The sequence below is a fragment of the Mirounga angustirostris genome, unplaced genomic scaffold (assembly GCF_029215605.1).
Source record: "Mirounga angustirostris isolate CCGP_5_RB_7025 unplaced genomic scaffold, mMirAng1.0.hap1 SCAF_2, whole genome shotgun sequence".
NCBI classification, from domain to species: Eukaryota; Metazoa; Chordata; class Mammalia; order Carnivora; family Phocidae; genus Mirounga; species Mirounga angustirostris.
The window spans coordinates 163,759,178-163,780,890 of record NW_026991710.1 but is presented as its reverse complement, the minus strand read 5'-3'; the positions used below and the strand labels follow the sequence as shown (position 1 = coordinate 163,780,890).

The 21,713-nt window shown below is 45.3% G+C and overlaps 1 protein-coding gene across 7 annotated transcripts in view; it reads left to right on the top strand.

The window, feature by feature from the left end:
- The window catches only part of IKBKB (inhibitor of nuclear factor kappa B kinase subunit beta), a 61,063-nt gene that overhangs the window by 11,777 nt on the left and 27,573 nt on the right, over positions 1 to 21,713 (top strand). For 5 of the 7 annotated variants that reach the window (XM_054508625.2, XM_045879916.3, XM_054508624.2 and 2 more), the window contains 3 exons: positions 2,054 to 2,148; positions 3,068 to 3,185; positions 5,761 to 5,830. In XM_054508625.2, coding sequence (XP_054364600.1) covers positions 2,054 to 2,148; positions 3,068 to 3,185; positions 5,761 to 5,830 — 283 coding nt within the window. The remainder of the gene's footprint in view (positions 1 to 2,053; positions 2,149 to 3,067; positions 3,186 to 5,760; positions 5,831 to 21,713) is intronic. The other 2 variants (XM_064585490.1, XM_064585488.1) reach the window with 1 other exon arrangement.

Below are 21,713 nucleotides of genomic sequence, written 5' to 3'. Positions count from 1 at the left end.
ACTTCCATTTTTCCTTTTCTTACTGGGTGGGTCTGTGGTCCTACAGGGATCACGACCAGTTTGGTAGCTGCGTGCCCGCCATGCAGTTCCTGCTGCAAGACAGCGCGTGCGCATGGGGAGGTCCTGCCGCACTTCTTCAGGTGCCTGTTTCAAGATTTTATTTATTTATTTGAGAGAGAGAGAGGGAGAAAGATGTGTGAGCGGGGGGAAGGGCTGAGGGGGAAGGAGAGGGAGAGGGAGGAAAAGAATCTTGAGCAGACTCCCAGCTGAGATCATAACCTGAGATGCCAGCCAGAGTCTGACCTTCAACCGACTGAGTCACCCAGGTGCCTCTCGACGTGTCTTGTTCAAGTCCCATTCAGCACCATATGAATTGCTACACTTACAAGAATGGGGATTCTTTTCAGGGTGCGTTTCCTAAAATGACAAAACTAAGAAAATGGTCTGTCAGGGCCTCTAGAATATCCTTCTTCACTTGGGCGAGTAGTAGAATCTTGGTACTGTTCTGCCATCTTTTCTAGCTGGAGGATTTGCTGAAAGCCTCCTGCAGGTGTGGCTCTTCCCTAGTATGTAGGGCTGTTGGGGAGGTCGTTCGTTGCTGCATGGACACAGAATATACAGGTTGCTGGTATAAGTCAGCTTGCTCACTGGTGGCGGGCCCAGCTTTCAGGCCCCTGCCACTAGAGGCATGGCCAGGGGCACCCACTGTCCCTCAGCCATCCTGGAGGCCCTGTGGGCCTGAGGAGGCTTGGCAGCAGTGGCTTCCTGTGGTGGGCAGAGCACCCGAGGCCAGAGTTACGGTCCCTGCTGCTTCCGGCACTGTAGCCTTAGGGCTCACTCCTCTTAGTCTGTTCCCTGGGGCTCCTTGGTGCTGCCTAGAGTACCAAGGAAAAGGGATGAGTTAATCCTCAGGACCCAGGCAGGCAGTTAATTATTCACAAACGTCTTATTGATTGCCTTCCCTTCCATTCACAAAATCTCTCGGCCAAGGGCATTGTGCTGGTTACTAGAGAAGAGGTTAAAGTGCGTGAAGATGGATAAGCCTGTAATCTAACCAAGAAAAGAAAATAAAGCTCTGACTCTACAGAAAATAAGTCTTTGGTAGGTGTGTGTGATGAAGTGGCCTGTTTGGAGAGCAGAGTAAGAGCCCCTTGAGGTGGGCTCCTGGAGCGCCTGCGCGCCTACGTGAGCAAGAGCATAGACCAGAGAAGCCCGGGACTGGACAGGTGGTCTGATACAGCTGCAGCTTCAGATGCGCGGGCTGGGGGGGTGGGGTGGGGGGCTTCTCGGCAGAGTGGCTGGAAAGGCAGGGTGTTGCCAAGCTGCAGAGGATTTTAAATGCCAGGAGTACTTGTGTGACATGGGTCTGCTCTGCCCCCAGCAGTGTTATTGAACGCCTGCTGAAAGCTGGACACTGCTAGGTGCTAAGCTTCAGGGGAGCTCTGAAAGGTGGGTGTAGGCGTTCTTATTTTACAGATGAAGAAACTGAGTCAGACCAAGTGCTCTGCCCCAGGTCACAGAGCTAGGAAATGCTAAATTGAATCATCCTCTGTGTTCCAGCTGCTGTGCTAGGTTTGCCCTCTCTGTGGAGAGACGAAACTCTTGCATGAAATATGAAGGCAGTGTGTCATTAACTGTTAGGTTGAGTCACATGCAAGTGCCATGGGCGTGGGTCAAAATGGTCAATACCAGCAATGTCCTATGGTTCTATCTAGCAGTTGGGGCTCAGAGAAGTGAGAAAGCTCTTCGGCAGGAATGGTGAGCAGAGGTTTCATGGAGGAGGTGGGAACTGAACAAGACCTTGGTGTAGACTCTGAGTGGCTCGAAGTGAGAAAGTCAGGCAAGAGGTGGAGGTGTGGAGGCCAGCCTCACAGGCTGGCAAGTGACTTGGGGACATCTATCAGAGGACACATATGTGGGCCTTAGGATCCCAGAGGTCTTGCAGTCCATGCTCCGGGCCCTAAGGAGACAATTCATATTTGACCCATGGCTTTCTCGGTGGGTTTGGTTGTGAGTTCTGCTCCTCTTTTCCCTGTGTGTGCTCTCTCTGTAGGAAACAGGTGAGCAGATTGCCATCAAGCAGTGCCGGCAGGAGCTCAGCCCCCGGAATCGAGAGCGGTGGTGCCTGGAGATCCAGATCATGAGAAGGTGAGGACCCCACACACCAAGCCAAGACAGGTGGGGGGGACGAGGAGAATGCAGCAGCTGCGGGGCTGTGGGGCATTGCAATGAAATCTGGAGGGAGCCCTCTGAGCTTCGGGATCTGGACCAACAACCCCACCTGCTGCATCTGGAAAAGAGAGTCCTAAATCTCAGTCCCTCAGTCAGGATAACAGATGACTTCTAGAGGAGTGGCCCTTAGTGTCCAACTCTGGGCTTTTGGTCAGCTTTATTTCTTATATTAAATAATTTAAGATAGCCATCACAGTGACTTGTCCTTTGTCACAGCAGAGATCCTTTTTTTTCCCTCCTATATTTCCGATTCCAAGATGGTATGTGCCTCTCCACTGCTGTAAACTGATCGAAGATACTTATTCCTCCAGTGTGGAGACAGGGACTGTGAGGCCCTGCCTGGGTGCTGTCCTCCCAGGTAGTGAGGGGTTTAAGTAAGCATTTAGGTAAACTAGCAACCTAGTTGTTTTGCAAGACCTCAAACAGGTGCTCCCTCCGTAAACCTCTTAAAACACACACATACACACACGTACACACACACACATCCCCCCCAATCCCTGCTTGAATGGCCTGAGATTGGAAGTCCCTCTACTTTTTCTGCTTTTACAAGCAGCTTCAAAGTACAGTGAGGACTTGATATGGGCACTCTAAAGAAACTTAAGTTGCACATGAGGCACTCACAGTCCTTGAGCTCATGGTGCTGAAAGTAGAGCTGGGTGGATGCTAACTGACCCGGCACCGAGGTAAGTAGCCTGTGCCTGACCTCTGTCCTCCTGTTTATGCCGGAGGGCCCTCGGCTTGTCTGGGCCTTCGTTGTAAAACGTAAAATGGACAGAGGGGGGATTGGGTTTGAGCCAGATCCTGGGTTTTTCCCTCATTGCTGTCTCCTTCCTAGGCTGAACCACCCCAATGTGGTGGCTGCCCGGGACGTCCCCGAGGGGATGCAGAACTTGGCTCCCAATGACTTGCCCCTGCTGGCCATGGAGTACTGCCAGGGAGGAGATCTCCGAAAGGTGAGGCTTCCAGGGTGGCGGGGCGCAGCCTGTCTGGGCAGGAAGCAGCGGGGACACCGTTCGCCCCTTTCCTCACCCAGAAGCTCGGGCAGCCGTGGTGACTTCAGTGGGCTTGCTTTTCCTTCTCAGATCCCCCTCTTCCATGCTCAGGGTGGGGCGACGTGTGTGATGTGAATCAAGAGACTGAATCAGAAGCTCTTACGGGAAAGCCAGGGAGGGGCTTGCTGTATGTATGTCCTGCACGGTGATTACTAAAATGACAAGAAAAAGTCACCAGGTTTTGAGGATGGGGAAAGACTGGACCAGTTCCAAAACAAACTTTCCTTCCCTGGGCATGTTAGGGCCACCGGCTGTCCTTCAGCGTCCAAGTCACCACTGTCCTTATTAGGAGGGCTTTTGTCCCCAAATGTGGCAGCACTGCAGACAGGGTCACAGAGTGGAGCAGGAAGGGAGCTGGCTTAGTAATCAGGGAACTGGGCTGATGTTCCAGAGCCACCACTGACTCATCATCTGGGCATTCGTCCCTCTAGTGCATTCACTTCTCCTTACTAGAGCATGTACTTCAGGGTGGGTGACATCAGCCCTCCCTTGTCTTGGGGACGGTCGTGTCTGGCCCCCTCCCCAGTGTTACGAAACAGGATCATACAACCTGCTTTTATACTTGGCCTTGTTTGATTTTCAGCATCCCTGTGATGCTGGTATAACACGATTCCCATGTGAAGGATGTAGATCATGGCCCAGGATGGTGAGGTGGATTCCAGGCCTCACACAGCTACAGTGGCAGAGCTTGGGTCACAGCCCATGGGAAGCCAACTGCAGGCCACCTCTCCATCTAGGACACTGAAGAATGCCACATGGTATGAGGCAAAATAAAAGTCGTCTCTGGACAACTAAGTTGTTTTTGTATTGAAAAAGAGGTTGCTCTGTTAGTGCTCATCTCCCTGAACTCTTCCCTCTAGAAGAAGGGTCACGATATTTTGGGGGGGGCGGGGAGGCAGGATACCCCAGCATTTCTCTGTTTGGCAGTTTCCTGGACCCAGCATCATGTGCTGTTTCCATTACTTTTTTTGGCCCCTTCCGTCGTCTTTTTGTAAAGGAAACTTTCCGCAAGGGTTGATCTGCCTGAGTGGCTTTCTCCTGCCATGGGAGATAGGCGGGTCAAGGGAGTGGTGCAGCAGGATGTGAACAGTCATTGGCACGACCTACAAGCTGGGCACTGATAATGGATGAGAAATGGGGAACTTGATAGTGCTTCAGTTTTCCTCTTTATTTTCCTAACCTTTGACAATCATCTGATTACTAAATGCAGTTATTTAAAATGGGAGCTAGAGTCGTGTTGTTGCAGTTGAGTGAGTGGTTCTTAGAGGGCAGCGTGGGAGTTGGTGGGCTGTGACCTGATTACGGAGGGCTCGGAAGCCCGGCCGGGAACTTGAGACTTGATCGTGCTGGCCGCGGAGAGCCAGTCAGCCAGGGAAGAAGATGACGCAAACTGCAGCGTGATTGACCTTGCATGGGGCACAAGATGATCTGGGGAGGGCGGGCAGCCCTTGCCCTGTAACGGGCCTTTGTCTGTGGGGTCCCCCCACAGGGGGTGGGCAGTGCAGGGAGGGCGCAGCTGCCCAGAGCACCTGAGACCTCTGTTCTCTCTCTGTTCCAAATGAGGTAGCCTGTCTTTCCCCCCCCTCAAGAGTTCAAAGCCTACTCCCCTGCGCACCGAGAGACCAGCTTGGCAGCACGTGAGCAAATGTAGAAGCCAAAACTGACTGAGTGAAGTCTGTATGTCCAGCTCAGGAAACGGGCTCTTCGACGTTCTTGGATATAAATATTAGTTAATGGCTATAACCCTCAGCTGGGAAGTTATTTTCTCCACTGTTTTCATTTGAGACCAGCCGCCAGCAGCATATTCAGCCAGGGCCAGGAGGGCAGAGGGGGCAAGTGTTTGAGCTCAGGCCTCAGCTAGACACGGCTTCATATTCCAGGACTGTGCTGGAATGGCTGTGTGAGCAGACCTCACGGAACCTCTCCAGTCTCAGGCTCCTCACCTGTGAGGTGCAAATTCCGACAGTATTTCCCTTGGTGGCAGTGGGGGGATGGATGAAATGAGACAACGTAGGTAGAGCTTCACTGAGCTAAACCGTGTAGAGGTTTGCCGGGTCCCAGGCTCATTAAATATTCCTCACTACCATCATCACCCCACTGGCCACGTTGGGGAAGCGGTCAGAGCGTGGTGTGCAGCGAGTGCCTTCCACCCTGCCCTCTTTGGGACACAGGAGCAGTGGTCCCACTGTGGTGGAGCATGGCCTCTGGCCTGCCTCCCTCAGAACTGCGGCTCAGGTGAGCCTGAAAAGCCCTCCTCTCAGAAGGACTCAGACACCTCACCTGTGAGTATGTGAGCTCTTCTGGGAGTTCTCACTATTGCTTCCTCCTTCCCTGCCCAGGCCACCTATTAGCCCACATCCCCAAAGCCCAGGGCTGGGGTGAGCACTCAGATGACTTCAGCTGGGAAAATCACACTGTGGGCTTGTCGGTGGTCAGGGACCGCTCACTCTGATGCTTCTTCTCACCTTCTTGACAGTACCTGAACCAGTTTGAGAACTGCTGTGGCCTGCGGGAAGGAGCCATCCTCACCTTGCTGAGTGACATTGGTAAATCCCAGCCCTGGAAGTCAGGCTGTGCCCTCCGGGGAGAGTCTGTGGTGCGCCTGTGAGTCCTGGCGGAGCACAGAGGGGAGCTATTTTGGTCCTCCGTTCCCTCCAGAGGGTGGGGTTGAGGGGGCACAGACAGAATGGGGAGGTCAACAGGGGACTAGCAGGCAGGTGCTGAACTCAAATAGATTTCTCTTCCTTCCGGACTAGGTCATGAAGTGAATTGTGGTGTATATAGAATAACAGATTTCCTTCCCATTAAAAAGCTCCACTCCCTACTTTCCTGGAATGGCCAGCAATGGAATGGGTTGTCATTTGAATGAATTTCATCCCTTGGCAACTAATTTTTCCACTTCTACATTGGCAGTTCTTTTGCCAATTATAGGCATAGGAAAAACTGCTCCCGCTTTATCCTTTGGTGCTCTTACTGTCCTCGGACTTGGATGAGGGTGTCTGCCACTGTCTCTGAGAAGGTCAGGGAAAAGAGTGACCTCAGATCACAGAGCTCAGATGCAGTCTTCTGGAACCTGCTGCCTGCTCTGGAGGGAACGTGGACGGGGGTCTCCGCAGGTTAGCACATGGCTCCAGCCTTCAGACGTGAGAGAGGGCCTGATCCAAGCCTCTTTTTTTTTTTAAATCTCCGAGGTTGTTGGTACAAGTTGATAGTTTAAAGTTTAAAGTTATCCAGAGCTTATCACTGAGTGTTTGCCCCCAGACGTGGGCACTGATACAGTTTTCATCCCTCTCCCTTGCGAGCTCTTTGAAGCTGCATGTTTTTTTCTTTTCGTTTGCTCAAACTTTTTTTTTTAGAAAAATATCAAGTGTATAGAAAAGTTGAAAGAGTAGTACAGTGAAACCCACATACCTTCCAACTGGGTTCACCAGTCATTACCATCTTGCCACATTTGTAAACCTGTGTTTTCTAACTTTTGTCCTGGAAGGATACGTGGGCCTCCAGTCTCTAAAACGCTTTGTTTCATAGGTATGGGTCCACCTCTACCTTACCCTGCGCCACTTTTCATAGAGGGTGGGCAAGAAGGAAATGAAGGCAGGGAGAGCCCAGCAATGACATCAAGTTAGGATCCAAGCAATCTGACGCAGAAAATTCCATCTCCCTCTCTGTTTCCCATGTCTTTGTCCTTTGGATGGAGTTCACCGTGAGGACAAGTTGATGTTGCACTAGTTTTATCTGACTTGAATGGTGTCCACCACCGGCCAGGCTGATTCCTTCATGAGTTGGCCTGGGTGGGTCTGCCGGAAGGGCCCTCTTTGTTTGCCTGGAGGATCTAGTCCATAGGTTAAGAGTCCCACCTGTTTTCCTGACACTTACTTTGCCACATGGCTCGCCAAGCCAAATTTTGCTTAGACAATACTTGTCTTGTTACCCCAGTGACCAGATTACTCATTTATTCTATGTTGAGTTCCCTTAAAGGCAGGTTAGTAGGTTGGGAATATTCTTTTGCTCTTCATGGGAAACTTATTTTCTTTCTTTCTGGTTAGAGCTTTAACTCATTTTTTTTAAATGTTATTCTCTCAGATATTTTTCTTTCACTGATGAGATTGTGCATTCAGCAAATAGTTATTAAGAAAGTCTTTATTGGCTGGAGTACACAGAACATTCTACTTCCTCATATAACTTTTACTTCCTCAAGTGACTCTGTAGTGATATTAATAGTGCCTCTGCTGGTCGTGTCTTCTTTGGACTGGGCACATTTTGTATCCAGTTACCATTGACTGTTGTGACAGCCGTCATTATGTATTGAAGTTGTAGGTGTGTGTTTAAGTCCCACGTAAGTCAGAATTATGAATGCTGATAAGTGCCCAAGTGCGTATGTAGTTCAGCTCTCCTACAGGTGGATGAACATTCAAATTCTTTAGGTCACTGATTCCCTCTCTTTCCTCTTCATGACCCTAAATTGGAAGTAATGAGGCTTTGAAGTACTAATGCACTAGAATTAAATTCTTGAAGGTAGAGACTTGAGTCATTGCTGTATCTCCAGCGTCTGCAGTAGTGGTATCTTATGTAGCAGCTTCTCTGTAAATATCTGTCAAGTGAATGACCTAAATCCCAAAGGAAATTAAAATAAGTAAAAAAAAAAAAAGTTCATAGATAATAAACAGTCCCAGGTCAAACGCCCATTCCTCCGCTCATCGGCACTGTGATTTTAGGCACGTTACCTAGTTTTTGAGAACATCTGTTTTATTGGCTATAGAATGGGACTATCACTTGCCTCATTAGAATTGTTACGAGGATCAAATGAGGTGCTGTACCAACAGCTGCCAGCACAGTGTCTCCTGCCCCTAGCATCATGTGCCGCTAGCACATGTTTGTTCCATTCTCAGTTCCTTCCTCCTCTGGATTTGGATTAATAGCATCCCTTTTGAAAAACCTCAGTCACCCTGATTTGGGATCTGGTAAGCCAGGCTGCTGGTTCCCTTGTTGAAACTTCCCTTCCTGGAAATGGTTACCTTTCAGACCTGTTCCTGTGTCAGTCACTTTTTGGAGGCAATCACATCCCCTGGTATTGTGGTTGCGGAGGTTGTTGATAAGCTTGTATTTTACTTTCATTCCCATTTCTGATTTGTGTACAAGATTTATCACATTTATTTCTTTTGCAAGGATCTCCCCACTGAGAGTTCAAAAGCTTTTCTTGGAGCTCATCTAATATAACTCTTTTGTATTCTGAAACATTTCCTGAGCATATTTTGTTCCAGTTTGTTCCAAGTGCTGGCCTCATGTTTCCTTTGTTGGAGTTGCCACTGCTGTTCTCTGCTGAGTCGACTTCAGATAAGGGGCAGAGCCACACCCTTGACCACGGGGTCCAGAATTCATAATCTTCTCTTCTGGATTAAACCTGTTTTAACATAAAACCTCTTCTGCACCACTAACCTTACAGAGATGCCTACTCAGAGCAGCATCAAGATAATAGAAAAGATTTTTCCAATGAACTTTATATTGGCCAAGAAGATACTACAGAGTACACATGAGAAAATGAGCAGTTGCCTGGTGAGCATGTGCCAGGACATGCTAGACATATTAGACAAATTCTTTTTTTTTTTTTTTTTAAGATTTTATTTATTTGAGAGAGCGCATGAGTGAGCACGAGTGGCGGCGGGGGGTGGGGGGGGCGTTGGCGTGGGCAGAAGGAGAGGGAGAAGCAGACTTCCCGCCGAGTAGGGAGTCCGATGTGGCCTGAGCCGCATGACCTGAGGTGAAGGCAGGTGCTTAACTGACTGAGCCACCCAGGCATCCCTAGACAAATTCTCTTGTGCTCGTAAAAGATCAGGAGACAGGTACAGATGCAGCCGGAAATGATCTGGATTTCCATATAACCCTAAAATAGCTCAAGGAAGTTACATCTAAGTGGACTCTATTTAAACAGTCTTGCTCATTATCCTTTGGAAAATATTGGAGTGTGTTTCCTTTTGCCAGCAGAGGTACAAACTCCTGAAACAAGGTTGAGGGACAGATGGACACATGCCCATGTCTCCACCATCTGATGGGGACCTGCCTGTGCCTTGGCCAGCTGGGTGATCCCAGTTGTGTGATCTCATGGCCTTATTGGGTCTTCAGTCTGAGTCGATCTTCCTTGGTTCTCCGGATTGCCAGTTCACTGTGGTGACTGACCATCTTGTCCTCTGAACCTTCAGGAACCCCACTCCCCATCTCATCTGTGCTGCATTCTCAGAGTCACCATCTCTGTTCCTGTTGGAGCTCCTCCTCTCAGGCAGCAGTATGTCAACATTAAAAAGCAGAGAGGGTTTCAAAGAGAATACAGGGCTTTAGGGAAAAGAACTTCATCTATGAATCAGAAAATTGGCCTCTCTATTTAGTGTTTCTGTCTAATTGTGGATTTATAATACAGGAGGATTACCTGATCTCAGAAATTCAGATCATTGGTATATAAAGTATGTTGGAAAGCATAAGTGAACTTTGTAATAATAGAAGAAAACTGCCTTTCGGTCCTGGCTTCTCCATGTTCCCAGCTCTGTCACCTTGGGCAAGGACCTTTTGGTCTGTTTATTTTTTCATTTCTTCTCTATGGAAAACTGGTAATTTTCTGGGCCTACATGTCCTCAACTTTAAAATGAAGGGGTTGAGCTAGGTGGTCTCTAAGGTCCCTTCTAACTAAATATTTCATTTTTATTATTCAGGGGGCTGGTTTTCAGAATGGGCACTCCAGAATGTCTTTGACACCCTCTCCACTGTCCCAGCCTGACCGCGTGCCTGGTGTCTCTCACCTCTCCCCTAATGTGTCATCTTCCACCAGAGTTTTGTCTAGATGCTTTCTGTTCATTCCTGCTCCATCCCCTTTGTCCTTGTCTGCACCTGGGCTGACTGCCCACTGCTTTCCAGTATTCTGTTTGCCAGGCTGTTCTCACGACATCTTTATCAACCATATTCTCTCCAAAGTCTGTGTATTCAACCCTGAGCTCTATCGTCAACTCCATACCCATGTCTGTGTACTTCTCCCAAAGTCATTACCAAATGGAAGTCCTAGATTTCTTCCTTAAGCCAGATCCTTTCCCAGCATCCCTTTGTTGTGTCACCAGCCCATCTTCCCATCGGCAACCCAGACATGAATCTCGTCTCTTAGAACCTGCCCTCTTCCTGCTCCATACCCTCTCATTTAAAGGCTCCAGATCCTTTCAGCCCTCCTTTGTGTCACATATCCCGTTTTTCCTCTCTGTTCCCACTGCCTGCTCTATGTCAGTGTCCGAGCAAATCACTGTCATGATCCCTCACCCGGCCTCCCTAGCCCCATCTTACTCACCCATCTTCCATGCTTTTGAAGAGGACACTTTTATCATAATCCTTCAAGGCCAGACCTCTTCACCTCACTTTCTCTCAATCCACTGTTGCCAACTTAGCATCTATATGGCTCTCAAAACCCCCTTAATCAACCTCCTGCTACCCTTCGTACATGGCCGCTCTCTTTAGAATGCTGCTCCTACACCTCCCCCGCGACCCTAAGCCTTCCTGTCTTCCAGGACACGGCTGTAGACCTGCCCTGACCTGTCACTCACAGTGGTTCTCCTTCTCATGGCTTTCCTCCGCCCGCCGCCTCCTGCACTTGGTACTTGGTGTCTCTGCTATCGCTGTGGGATCTCTGCCCGTGCTTGACCATGGAGACTGACTTCTGGCGCGGGGGCTGCTGGCCAGACTCTGCAGTAAGTGAAGAAAATGCCTTGCTTCAGTGGCACATTTCCCACAATACCTAGGAAATACAAGACACCTTATCAGTACTTGTTGAACGAACGAGAATGGTTGTGCACTTTTCCCTCAGCACTCAGTGTGACTGCCTTGTTAACCTTGCTGATTAATCATAGGGGCTATTTTAGCCAAGAAACCCTCAGCTGGATGAAATCTTTCTCCATGTGTTCACACGGGGCCTTCTGATATGTTTTGTTTGGAAAGTCTAGTGACAGCAGAGTGACTGGCACATAGTAGTATGAAATGTGAAAAGACAAAATTCAGCTGAGTCGATTTTAAAGATCTTATTGGCTTTATTCAGTGATTCATGAATTGGGCAGTGTCCAGTCTAGCAAATAGAAAGGAGCTCTGAAGAGCTGTAGAAAATGAAAGGCTTTGATAGGCAGAAGGCGGCAGGACAAGGAAGTTACTAGTAAAGAGTGCATTGTTTCAGGTAAGGTCACCTTTTTTTGGAGATGGCAGGGGTCCCATCAGGCAGATTACCTCATTAGTGCAGACCGGGTAATTCCAGACTGACTAAGGTTACATTCTTGGGAGAGGCTGAATCTATGGTTAGGTTAGGTATTAAGTCTCAGTTTGGTGACGTGGGCTTAGCACAAGTGACTCCATTTTGGGCCTTTTATCTCTCTCTTTTTTTTTTTTTTTTTTTTTTAACAATTCCTCCCTTTTGATTAGACTTTCAGCTTAACTAAGAGATGTGATCAAAATTTAAGGCATTAGCGCCACTCCAAGCTACTGCTCTGAAGTTCTTATAGCTCTTGCCGAATCTCTGTGGTATTCACAGGTCACGACTTGAGGTTCTCATTTTTTCAGTCAGTAACTCTCTTCATTCCTTTTTTGACATTCCAGTCTTACGGCGATCATTTGGCGGCTAGTGGCAGTGAACATGCATTTACAACTTTTTGAGGAAATACAGTGCACCAGGGGGATGACTGTGATTATTATATGCAGGGTGATTCCTGATGTCTAGAGTGCACTTCAAAGCCATGGTCTCAAGGCCCAAGCCAATCAAAATTCAATAAAGAATGACTGTGTTGAGTCCCTTTGTTAGGCCAGGCGGCTTAGTTCAGTGGTTTTATGTAGCTGAGTTCCAGCTTCCCCAGAAGTGTCAATGCAGGGGCAGCAAGCACTGTCACCCATAGCACAGACACCTTGCTCAGCTGCCGGATTATCAAGAAGGACTGTCCTTTTATTGAGCGCAACTTTGGTCAGAGTCTAAGGATTTTTGTTGGGCACCTGTTGCCATAAGAGTTCAGGAGAGCTTCTTGATCATTTGTACCCCTAACTGGGAAAGCAAGGATCTGCAGAAGGGAGCTAATTTTGAATGCCTCCTGGTAATTCCCATTTGAGTCTATGGCACGGGACTGGCATGGAGGCCGGTGAAATTTAGGGGTCTGTGGTCCACACAGGCGGTTTTTATTCTCATTACCCTTGCCTTGTGTCCCTTTCTTTGTGTAGAGCCTGGATGCAAGGTTCCCTGGGTTTGGGATTGTTAACCAGGGACCAGGAAATGGGCCCCCTGGGGTTAGGGAGTCTGACACAATAGAGAGGGGGCAGAGTTTGTTCTAGAGAAACTGACACATTGGAAATCGGATGTTTGTGATAGGCAGAACTGCACAATCACCACCATTGTGGCCTGCCCAACAGTTATTTGGCGGTTGGGTTACCCACCTTAGCAGTGGCTTGCAAGATACAGAGGACGGTGTTCTCTTCCCAGGCCAGTGCCAGAGTAAAGGGCAGAAAAGGAGGAAGAGAGGATTTCATGTTTAAAGTATGAAGTCTTGATCTGGTGGCTTGGGTGGAAGTAGACTACTTTGGTGTTAGCTATTTCTCTTCCTAGTCAATTTGATTTTGAGATCTTCAGCTGGTGTGTAGTCCCTGAAGTCTGAAGGAGCCCTTTTTAACTGGTAGACGTGGACCTAAGTCCGTGAAGTCTGGCTGCCGTTTGTGTGGTGAGGAGGACCTAGTGTAGTCCCTTCAAAGGAGATTCAAGGGCAGTCTCTGTCCTTATTGATTCCAAATCAGAAGGGTGGGAGAAAATTAGAAACGTTAGTTTGGAGAATCATAGCTAGATATTTGAAGAAACTAGAAGAATTCAGGATCCAGTCCAGTTTACGGGTATATAACAAAACCTCAAAGAAAATTAACAGGACTAGAATCTAATATTTACAAAAGTGCAAACAAATTTTCTCTACAGTTACCCCTATTTTTTAATTAAAGATAATTGCAGTAAAACCGATTTGTTTGCATTCAACTTGGCCTGATTACTTAGATAAATGCAGCAAGAATCATGATTAGTCATATAAGCTCCTTTTAAGACTACTTTGTGGAACTTTTCATAAAGAATCAGATCGAATTCTTAAAAGCCTCTGAGGCCAGGAAGCCACTCCAAGGACTTACCATCAGATTTTACCTGCAGTACCAATAATTTGGGTGAATTTCTCTCTCCTCGAGGTTCCCCTAAATATCCTGAGGTTTCTGGGCCTGCTAGGAAGTGACCTTTCTTACTCATCTGGTAAGGCTCCTAGGAACCTTTTATAAGCAAGGTACCAAGTAATTTTTCCAAACAGTTCCTTAAACTGTCCCGTCATATCTGAGTCTATAAACATCTTTCTTTCTTTCTTTTTTTTTTTTTTAAAGATTTTATTTATTTATTTATTTGACAGAGAGAGACACAGCGAGAGAGGGAACACGAGCAGGGGGAGTGGGAGAGGGAGAAGCAGGCTTCCCGCAGAGCAGGGAGCCTGATGCGGGGCTTGATCCCAGGACCTGGAATCACGACCTGAGCCAAAGGCAGACGCTTAACGACTGAGCCACCCAGGCGCCCCTAAACATCTTTCTTAAATGTGACATTTCAGTCAAGTCCTTGGTAATATAGCCCATGTTTTTAATTTTGTCCTGTTACAAGGAGAATGGAGTCTTACTGAACTTACACAGATACCTAACTATATTACCATGATAAGAATACTCAAGAGATTCTGGATTCTGGAGGGATCGGGCAGGGAGAAAAAGGAAAGGTTTCGTTCATACTTTTGTTACAAAGTATCAAATTGCTATAAGTCATAGGTAGCTTAAAAAGTTTCCTTAAATCTGGAAAGGAAAAACAAAACATTGAGGAACCAGCAGTGTTTCAAACAAAAAGTCATAATCCTCCTCCTCTGGTCTTTCAGTCATTTAATTAACATCTGTTCTGCTTGTATCCAGTTCTTCCATTAGTTCTGGGAATTCTTACTGAGGACAGTTTTATGATCTTAAAGTGATCAGAAACCTGTACTCGCCAAAGTTCTTTCCAGAGTACAAACCTGTTCTCTTTGAAGATGGAGCACTTGCACAAAAACACTTTCTTAAGAGCATCAGAGTAGAACAGTAACTCTCTGCAAGTGACAAAGACTTAAAAATGCCCATTGTTAAAAATCTGATGAGAGTTCATTTGATAAGGACATTTAGTAATTTCTGTGATATACAACATTTTAGGATAATAACTGGAATTATCATTGGTAATATTCTAGAACATGTAGATTTCCAGGAATTTCCTACAATTTCTGGAACACTTACAAATCCACACAAGTACAGAATAAAGAAAGCTTAGTATTACTCCCCACTTGACAATGCTTTCCATGTAATTTAACATAGCAAATAAGCCCAATTAGTTTTCCACACCCTTTTGTATGGAGAGAATAAATCTTTTGAGATGTTCCAGGAGCCCTCTGCAAAATATCAGATAGTTCAAGGTCAGAAAGACTTCATTTAGACCAATAGTCCAAGAAAACTTTGTCCTTTTAACAGAGAAAAACCAAATTCTAATTTTGTACCAGCTTATTTTTGATCTTAAAAAACTCCTCTTTTATTCAAATAAATTCATTTTAATCTTAGCTAACTTGACCACACATAAAATTCCTTTCCCAGGATTTCCTTTTTTACAAACCTTCTACATCTTTTTTACATTCAGATTTTGTCCTGTGTTTTTCCTCTTTTCCATTCTGAAATAAGTAGCCTCACTTTAAGACAAAATGTCTTTTCCCTCAACAGAAATGCCTCTCTGTTCCTCATACCTTCTTTTACCAAAAACACACACCCTGCTTTCCTTGCGTACAGAGATATTTCTCTTATCATTTCCAGTAGCTTTGATTATGTATTATTTAGAATTTTTAACCCTTAGAAACTTTATAGTGAAAACTAAGACGTAAGCAGTTGTGAACTGCCTGTTACACCAACATTCATTACCATGCAAATGTATGAATATATTTAGAAGCATATGCTTTTGTTTAAACTACCCAGGGAAACTTCATGAGACATTAGACAAAGTCAGCCATCATCCTCTTATTTTTCCTGTTGACGATATAATATAGATATCATACGTTCATATCATATTATCATATAGATAATATCAGGTTATTTGACTTGTAAAACTATGTAGAATAAATGTTCTATGTCTGCATCATATTTAATGCTGAGAACACTGAAGACATGTCTGTTTTAATTGAACCAACAAACTTAAATTAACTTTAATACTGAATATTTTCCCAGAACATATGAACCTGAAAGGCATTTGGGTTAGTTTCTATTATATTTCTGAGAATTTTAGGAATACTTCATATAAATGCTTGTTTGTTTTTAAGCCAATTAAATAGAGCCCTTTTGCATATGAATTTTGGCAGTACCATTCAGAGGAAGAATATACCACACATCTGCAACACACGTACGTATAGGCACCCATAAATATACAGACGTATGCAAACAGAGCCCTTATAGCTTTCGTTTTAAAATTGTAGCAATAAGATGGGTATGATAATGCAAAACTCACTAATTTATAAAAGAGAATTTGGATCCAAATCAGATTTCTGGCAGATGAAATAAGGTTATCTACTTAGATGCTTAAAGCTTTTTCTACCAATATCCGTGGGGAAGACACTTAAGATTTGTAGTTGTCCTTAAAAGTAAATGTATGGAAGCTGTGGACCAGATTTGGGACATGGGAGCTTCTACAGCAATTTGTATTTGTAAATAACCTCCCCCGCTTTTTTCTTAAGTCTTAGGAATTGGGGATGGTCTAGATAAGAGTTCCTGGAGACAAGCAGGTAGAGCATTTACCTCTCAAAGGCTCAGGGAAAGAGTGCAAGTTCCTCTAAGAAGTACTTTTGGGTGTGCCTGGGTGGCTCAGTCGGTTGTGTCTGCCTTCGGCTCAGTTTGTGATTCTGGGGTCTTGGGATCAAGCCCTGCATCAGGCTCCCCGCTCAGTGGGGAGCCTGCTTCTCCCTCTCCAGCTCTGCCATTCCCCCTGCTTGTGCTCTCTCGTTCTCTGTTGTCAAATAAATAAATAAAATTTTTAAAAAATAAAAAAAAGATTTAAAAAAGAAGTACTTTTGTTCCCCAAAGTCAGAATTTTCACAGTCCTTACAAGACTTTTGAGAAAACTAGGGGAGGTTTTGGGATTGGTAAAAAGGATAGGTGGGCTTTGAATTGTTTCTAGAGCTGTGTTTCTGGTTTTGTAAAGATTTGTAAGGCAAGGACAGTTGCTTTTAATTTCTCAAGGAATTGGGCTGAAACTTACGTGATAACATAGACTGATTTACCCATTTAAACCACATTATCTTTAATTTGCTTTTTTTTATATATCAAGGAGAAGATTTCTAATTAAAATCAAAAGATTGGGGCGCCTGGGTGGCTCAGTTGGTTAAGCGACTGCCTTTGGCTAGTTGATTAAGCAACTGCCTTCGGCTCAGGTCATGATCCTGGAGTCCCGGGATCAAGTCCCGCATCGGGCTCCCTGCTCAGCAGGGAGTCTGCTTCTCCCTCTGACCCTCCTCCCTCTCATGCTGTCTCTCATTCTCTCTCTCACAAAAAAAAAAAAAAAAAAAATCTTAAAATCAAAAGATTGCTGTGTTCTAGATTTAGAGCCATTTGTCTTTGGAATGTTTAGCAAATCCTTCTGCAAGGGCTTCAGAAGTTTTTTTTCTTTCCCTCTGGATACATAGTTTTATTTTAGTTTAGGGGAGAAGGCCTAAAAAAAAAAATGCCTATCAGGCTCTGAATATCAGCTTCCAATTTGGCCAACTTCTGACCACAGTGTTATTTTTAAAAAGTCCTTTCAGGGGCACCTGGCTGGCTCAGTTGGTAGAGTGTGCGACCTTTGATCTCAGGGTTGTGAGTTCAAGCCCCATGTCGGGTATAGAGATTACCTGGAAAAAAAAAATGTCCTTTCAAATATTTTGTCAAGTTGGAGCTGGGACAAACAGTAAATATTCCTGGCAGTACTGAACGATCCTTTGGACTCAAGAGGCCTCCCCAGAGAGGATGCAAAAGATATTTTCTTTTCTTTCCTCTCTCCACTGGGTACTAGAAACAGATATCAGGAAGAGCTGACTTTAGTAAGAATTCTCAGCTTAGCTGGCTTCTGCCAGTCTTTAAGGATCCCATCTATAGACTCTGAGTGGGGTTTAAAGTAGAGAGTGTAGCTCCTGTGTCTACCAGAATTTGGTAAGGATTTTCATTAGTTTTAATTTCAGTTTCCCCTTAGCTGTTTAAGGGAATAATGTAGCACTTTACCAGAAAATCCCTCAGAGTCTCATAATTGGGGGCCTTCCTTCGGAGGCAGATATGTGAAGGACATGTACAAAACCTTTGAGAAAACCTTTTTTCCAGTGTCCCAGTTGATTGCCAATGAAACATTGATTTCCAAGCCAGTTTTTTGATAATGCACCCCTGGGAGGAGGCAATGCAGAAGACCTAGGTGTTTTATTTATTTTTTATTTGTTGAGAGAGAGAGGGTGGGAGGAGCGTGTGTACGAGCAGGGTGGGGGGACAGAGGCAGAAGGAGAGGGAGAGAGAATCCTAAGCAGGCTCTACATTCAGCACAGAGCCCGGTGCGGAGCTCAACCCCACAACCCTGAGATCACTACTTGAGCCAAAATCAAGAGTCAGACACTCAACCAACTGAGCCACCCAGGTACCCCTAGGTGTTGTTCTAGATACCTTTTGTGTCTGATTTTTCATTAGCCTTTTTGCAATGAAACTTTCTTTTTTTTTTCTTTTTCTTTTTTAAAGATTTTATTTATTTATTTGACAGAGAGAGACACAGCGAGAGAGGGAACACAAGCAGGGGGAGTGGGAGAGGGAGAAGCAGGCTCCCTGCAGAGCAGGGAGCCCGATGCGGGACTCGATCCCAGCACCCTGGGATCATGACCTGAGCTGAAGGCAGTTGCTTAACCAACTGAGCCACCCAGGCGCCCTGCAGTGGAACTTTCAATGAAGCTATTTTGAAATCTTGAGACCTTTTGAAAGCTTCTATGCATCTATTAAAATAGGTATCCCGTTCTATTTGTTTGATTGGGGAACCCTTGCGTTTAAGTGTACTTCTTCAATAAAGTATCTTGTTTAATTGAAATGTTCCCCATATTGGTCATTGTAATTCTAGGTTGTCTTTAGTTAGTAAGATTTTGTCATTTTTGTAGATATTTATAGCTTCCCAAACCATAGTTCTTAGTCATTAAATAAGCAGGTTGCTGGAAGGTAGTGCACTCAACTCTTTGGAATTTAAGGACTTTTTTCCTTTCTTTTTTTTTTTTTTTAGCTAAGTCTTTGATTCCCTTGGAATCAAATCAACTTAATACCTAAGGGGAATGTGCTGGTGGTTTACTGATTATAAGGTGTTGTACGGGATACCTCATCATGTGGAAATTTTCTTAAGGTTGCAGGTGCCCTGGTGTCAATCTAACCCAACCTGTAATCAATTTATTCTTAAGTTAGGTGACCAATTTAAAACACAGGAGTCTCAAGAGTTAGGTAGCATGCATTCTAACAGCTTTTACATGCTCATTTGTGCCCACTAGTTTTGTGGATTTTGGCTTCTGAGATTAACAATAGCCTTCATCTACACAAATCACAGTGGACCCAATCTGACCCTGGTCGGTAACCACCAGCAATTCCCCACATGGAGCTGGGGACTGGGGAAAGGACTAAAGCACAGACGCCAAAGAATGGGGACTGTGGGCTGGGATTCTAAACAGATGGAGAACTGTGAACTGAACCGCCAGCAGTTCCCAAGGTGGAATCTGGGGACTGAACCAAGAGCTAGGGATTCCAATCAAATGGGGAACTGTGGAAAGCCAGTTAGGTGGGGAGCCATCTTATTGCCAGTTAGTGCAAAGAGCCGAGCTCAGAACCAAGAGGAACTTACCAATGGCCCTTGGACAGCAAAAAGGAGAACTTGAAGGGTTCGAGGGTACCATGCCTGTGTTTCTTGTTGTTCCTGAAGTTATCAGAAGTTTCCTTCGGATCCCACGGTTGTCACCAAATGTGTTGGGAAAACAGAAGCCAGCTGAGTAAATTCCTAAGATCTTGCTGGCTTTGTTCAACTATTCATGAATTGGACAGCATCCCATCTAGCAAACAGAAGGGAGTTCCAAAGAGCTGTACAAAATGAAAGACTTATAGACAGAAGGGGGAGGGACGTGGTAGTCACTAGCAAAGAGGTGGATTGTTTCAGGTAAGGTTACCTTCCTTTGGGGGATAGCAGGGATCTATCAGGCAGATTACCTCACTAGTGCTGACCAGGTAGTTCTAGACTGACTAGTTAAGATTACATTACTAGGACAGGCTGAAAATGCAGTTAGGTGAGTCTTTTTTTTTTAAAAGATTTTATTTTATTTATTTTTGAGAGAGAAAACATGAGCAGGGGGAGGGGCAGAGGGAGAAGCAGACTCCCCACTGAGCCAGGAGCCCGATGTAGGGCTCGATTGCAGGACCCCAGGATCATGACCTGAGTCGAAGGCAGATGCTTAACTAACTGAGCCACCCAAGCACCCAGTTAGGTTTGGTATTAAGTCCCTGTTGGTGATGTGGCCTTAGGACAAGGGGTACCATTTTGGACCTGTTTCTTTTGTAACACAGTCAATTTTTATTGAGTGAACAAATATCCTGTTCTACTTCTTAGTCATTGGTGACTTAAATCAGTTGGCGACTGTCTTTCCTTTCTCATCTCTTTCTCAGTTTTTTGGTCCATTTATCTTTCCATTTCTTTTCCACGGAATGTATCCCAAACAATATATATATATATTTTTTTAAGATTTGATTTATTAGAGAGAGCATGAGCAGGGGGGAGAGGCAGAGGGAGAGGGAGAAGCAGACTCCCCACCAAGCAGGGAGCCCGATGTGGGGCTCGATCCCAGGACGCTAGGATCATGACCCAAGCCGAAGGCAGACGCTTAACCGACTGAACCACCCAGGCGCCCCAAACAAGAATGTTCTTAAGGGAGTTTAATAATCCCTTTAAATTTGGGCTGTGGTAAATAGGGATTCATCGATACAATTCTTACAAAACTGCTTTTCTGCGTGGAAATCTCGCTGCTCCTGGCTGGTCCCTGATTTGTGGTTGTAATCTGAAAAAAATACGTAAGAGCTGTGATTTGAAATTCTGGTTCATCAGTAAGAACTCCAGAGTGTAGCATTCTTCAGTTAGATATTTATGTCTTCTCATGAACTAAGGGAAAGTTGGGGTAACTACCCGGTTGCCGTTCCTGAAAGGGATAACAGAGAAGGCTGTTGTTCTCCTGTGGCAAGCCCTTAACCTGGACCTTCTCTACAGTCTTTCCTAGGAAATGTCACTGTGTAGCTTAAAAGTTCACAAAGAGTCAGTACTTCTTACAACTCTTTTCTAGAATTAGAATGTGAGAAATTAACTTTTAGGCTTTATGCATTGTGGTATGATTTTCAGTTTTTATACACGTGTATTATCACTATCACTAAGGGTTTAGATTTTTTTTTTTTTAATATTTATCTGAGAGAGAGCATAAGCAGGGGGAGCCAGAGGGAGAGGGAGAAGCAGGCTCCCCGCTGAGCAGAGAGCCTGAAGTGGGACTTGATCCCATGACCCGAGCAGAAGGCAGACGCCCAACTGACTGAGCCACCCAGGCGACCCAAGGGTTTAGATTTTTTATAAACTTTCAGGTGCAAAAAGTATTTTTCTTAATCTCAAATTCTCATTTTTCCATCCAATTAAATTAGGTTCTCTCATCTCGAGACAAGTTTGACTCATTCTGTGACACTGCTCCTCAGGTTCTATTTTGTAAAATGCAACACAGGCTGTGCCTTTTACAGACTGATTCAGTAAGGGGAGCTGTTTCAGAGTTGTTGCCTATCGAAATTTCGACTATCTTATTCAGTCCAACAAACTACATATAACAATACTTGAAGAATTCTTTATTTCCGGACGTAATATTAAGTTGACAAAGGTATTTGAGAACAAATGTCCTGAGACGAGGGTTAAAGTTTGTTATGCACAGTTGCTTAAACATAAATAGACAGCTATTAATGGTAATCAGAGGATTAGTTACCAGCTTGTATCCCTCCTCACCAAAGATCAAATGATATTTCCTAATCAGCCCGGTGTAGTGAATAGTGCTTTCAGGCTGATCTGACTGTTCTTCTCCATCACTGGGGGGCTTCTTGGGACGTCTCCCCAGCTTGTGGCCCATGGTATATGCGATGAGATGCGCACACCTGACTTCAGAGGAGTTATGTTAGCCTGGGTGTATGTACTTGCTCAAAACACAGTTTGTCTTAACTTTCATATATTCTGTTTGGAGCAACAGGCCCACACTTTTAGAGATCATGCCCTGACACTCTTGTCAGATACCAAAATGGGCCTGTTGTGAGTCAGTCAGTGTGCAC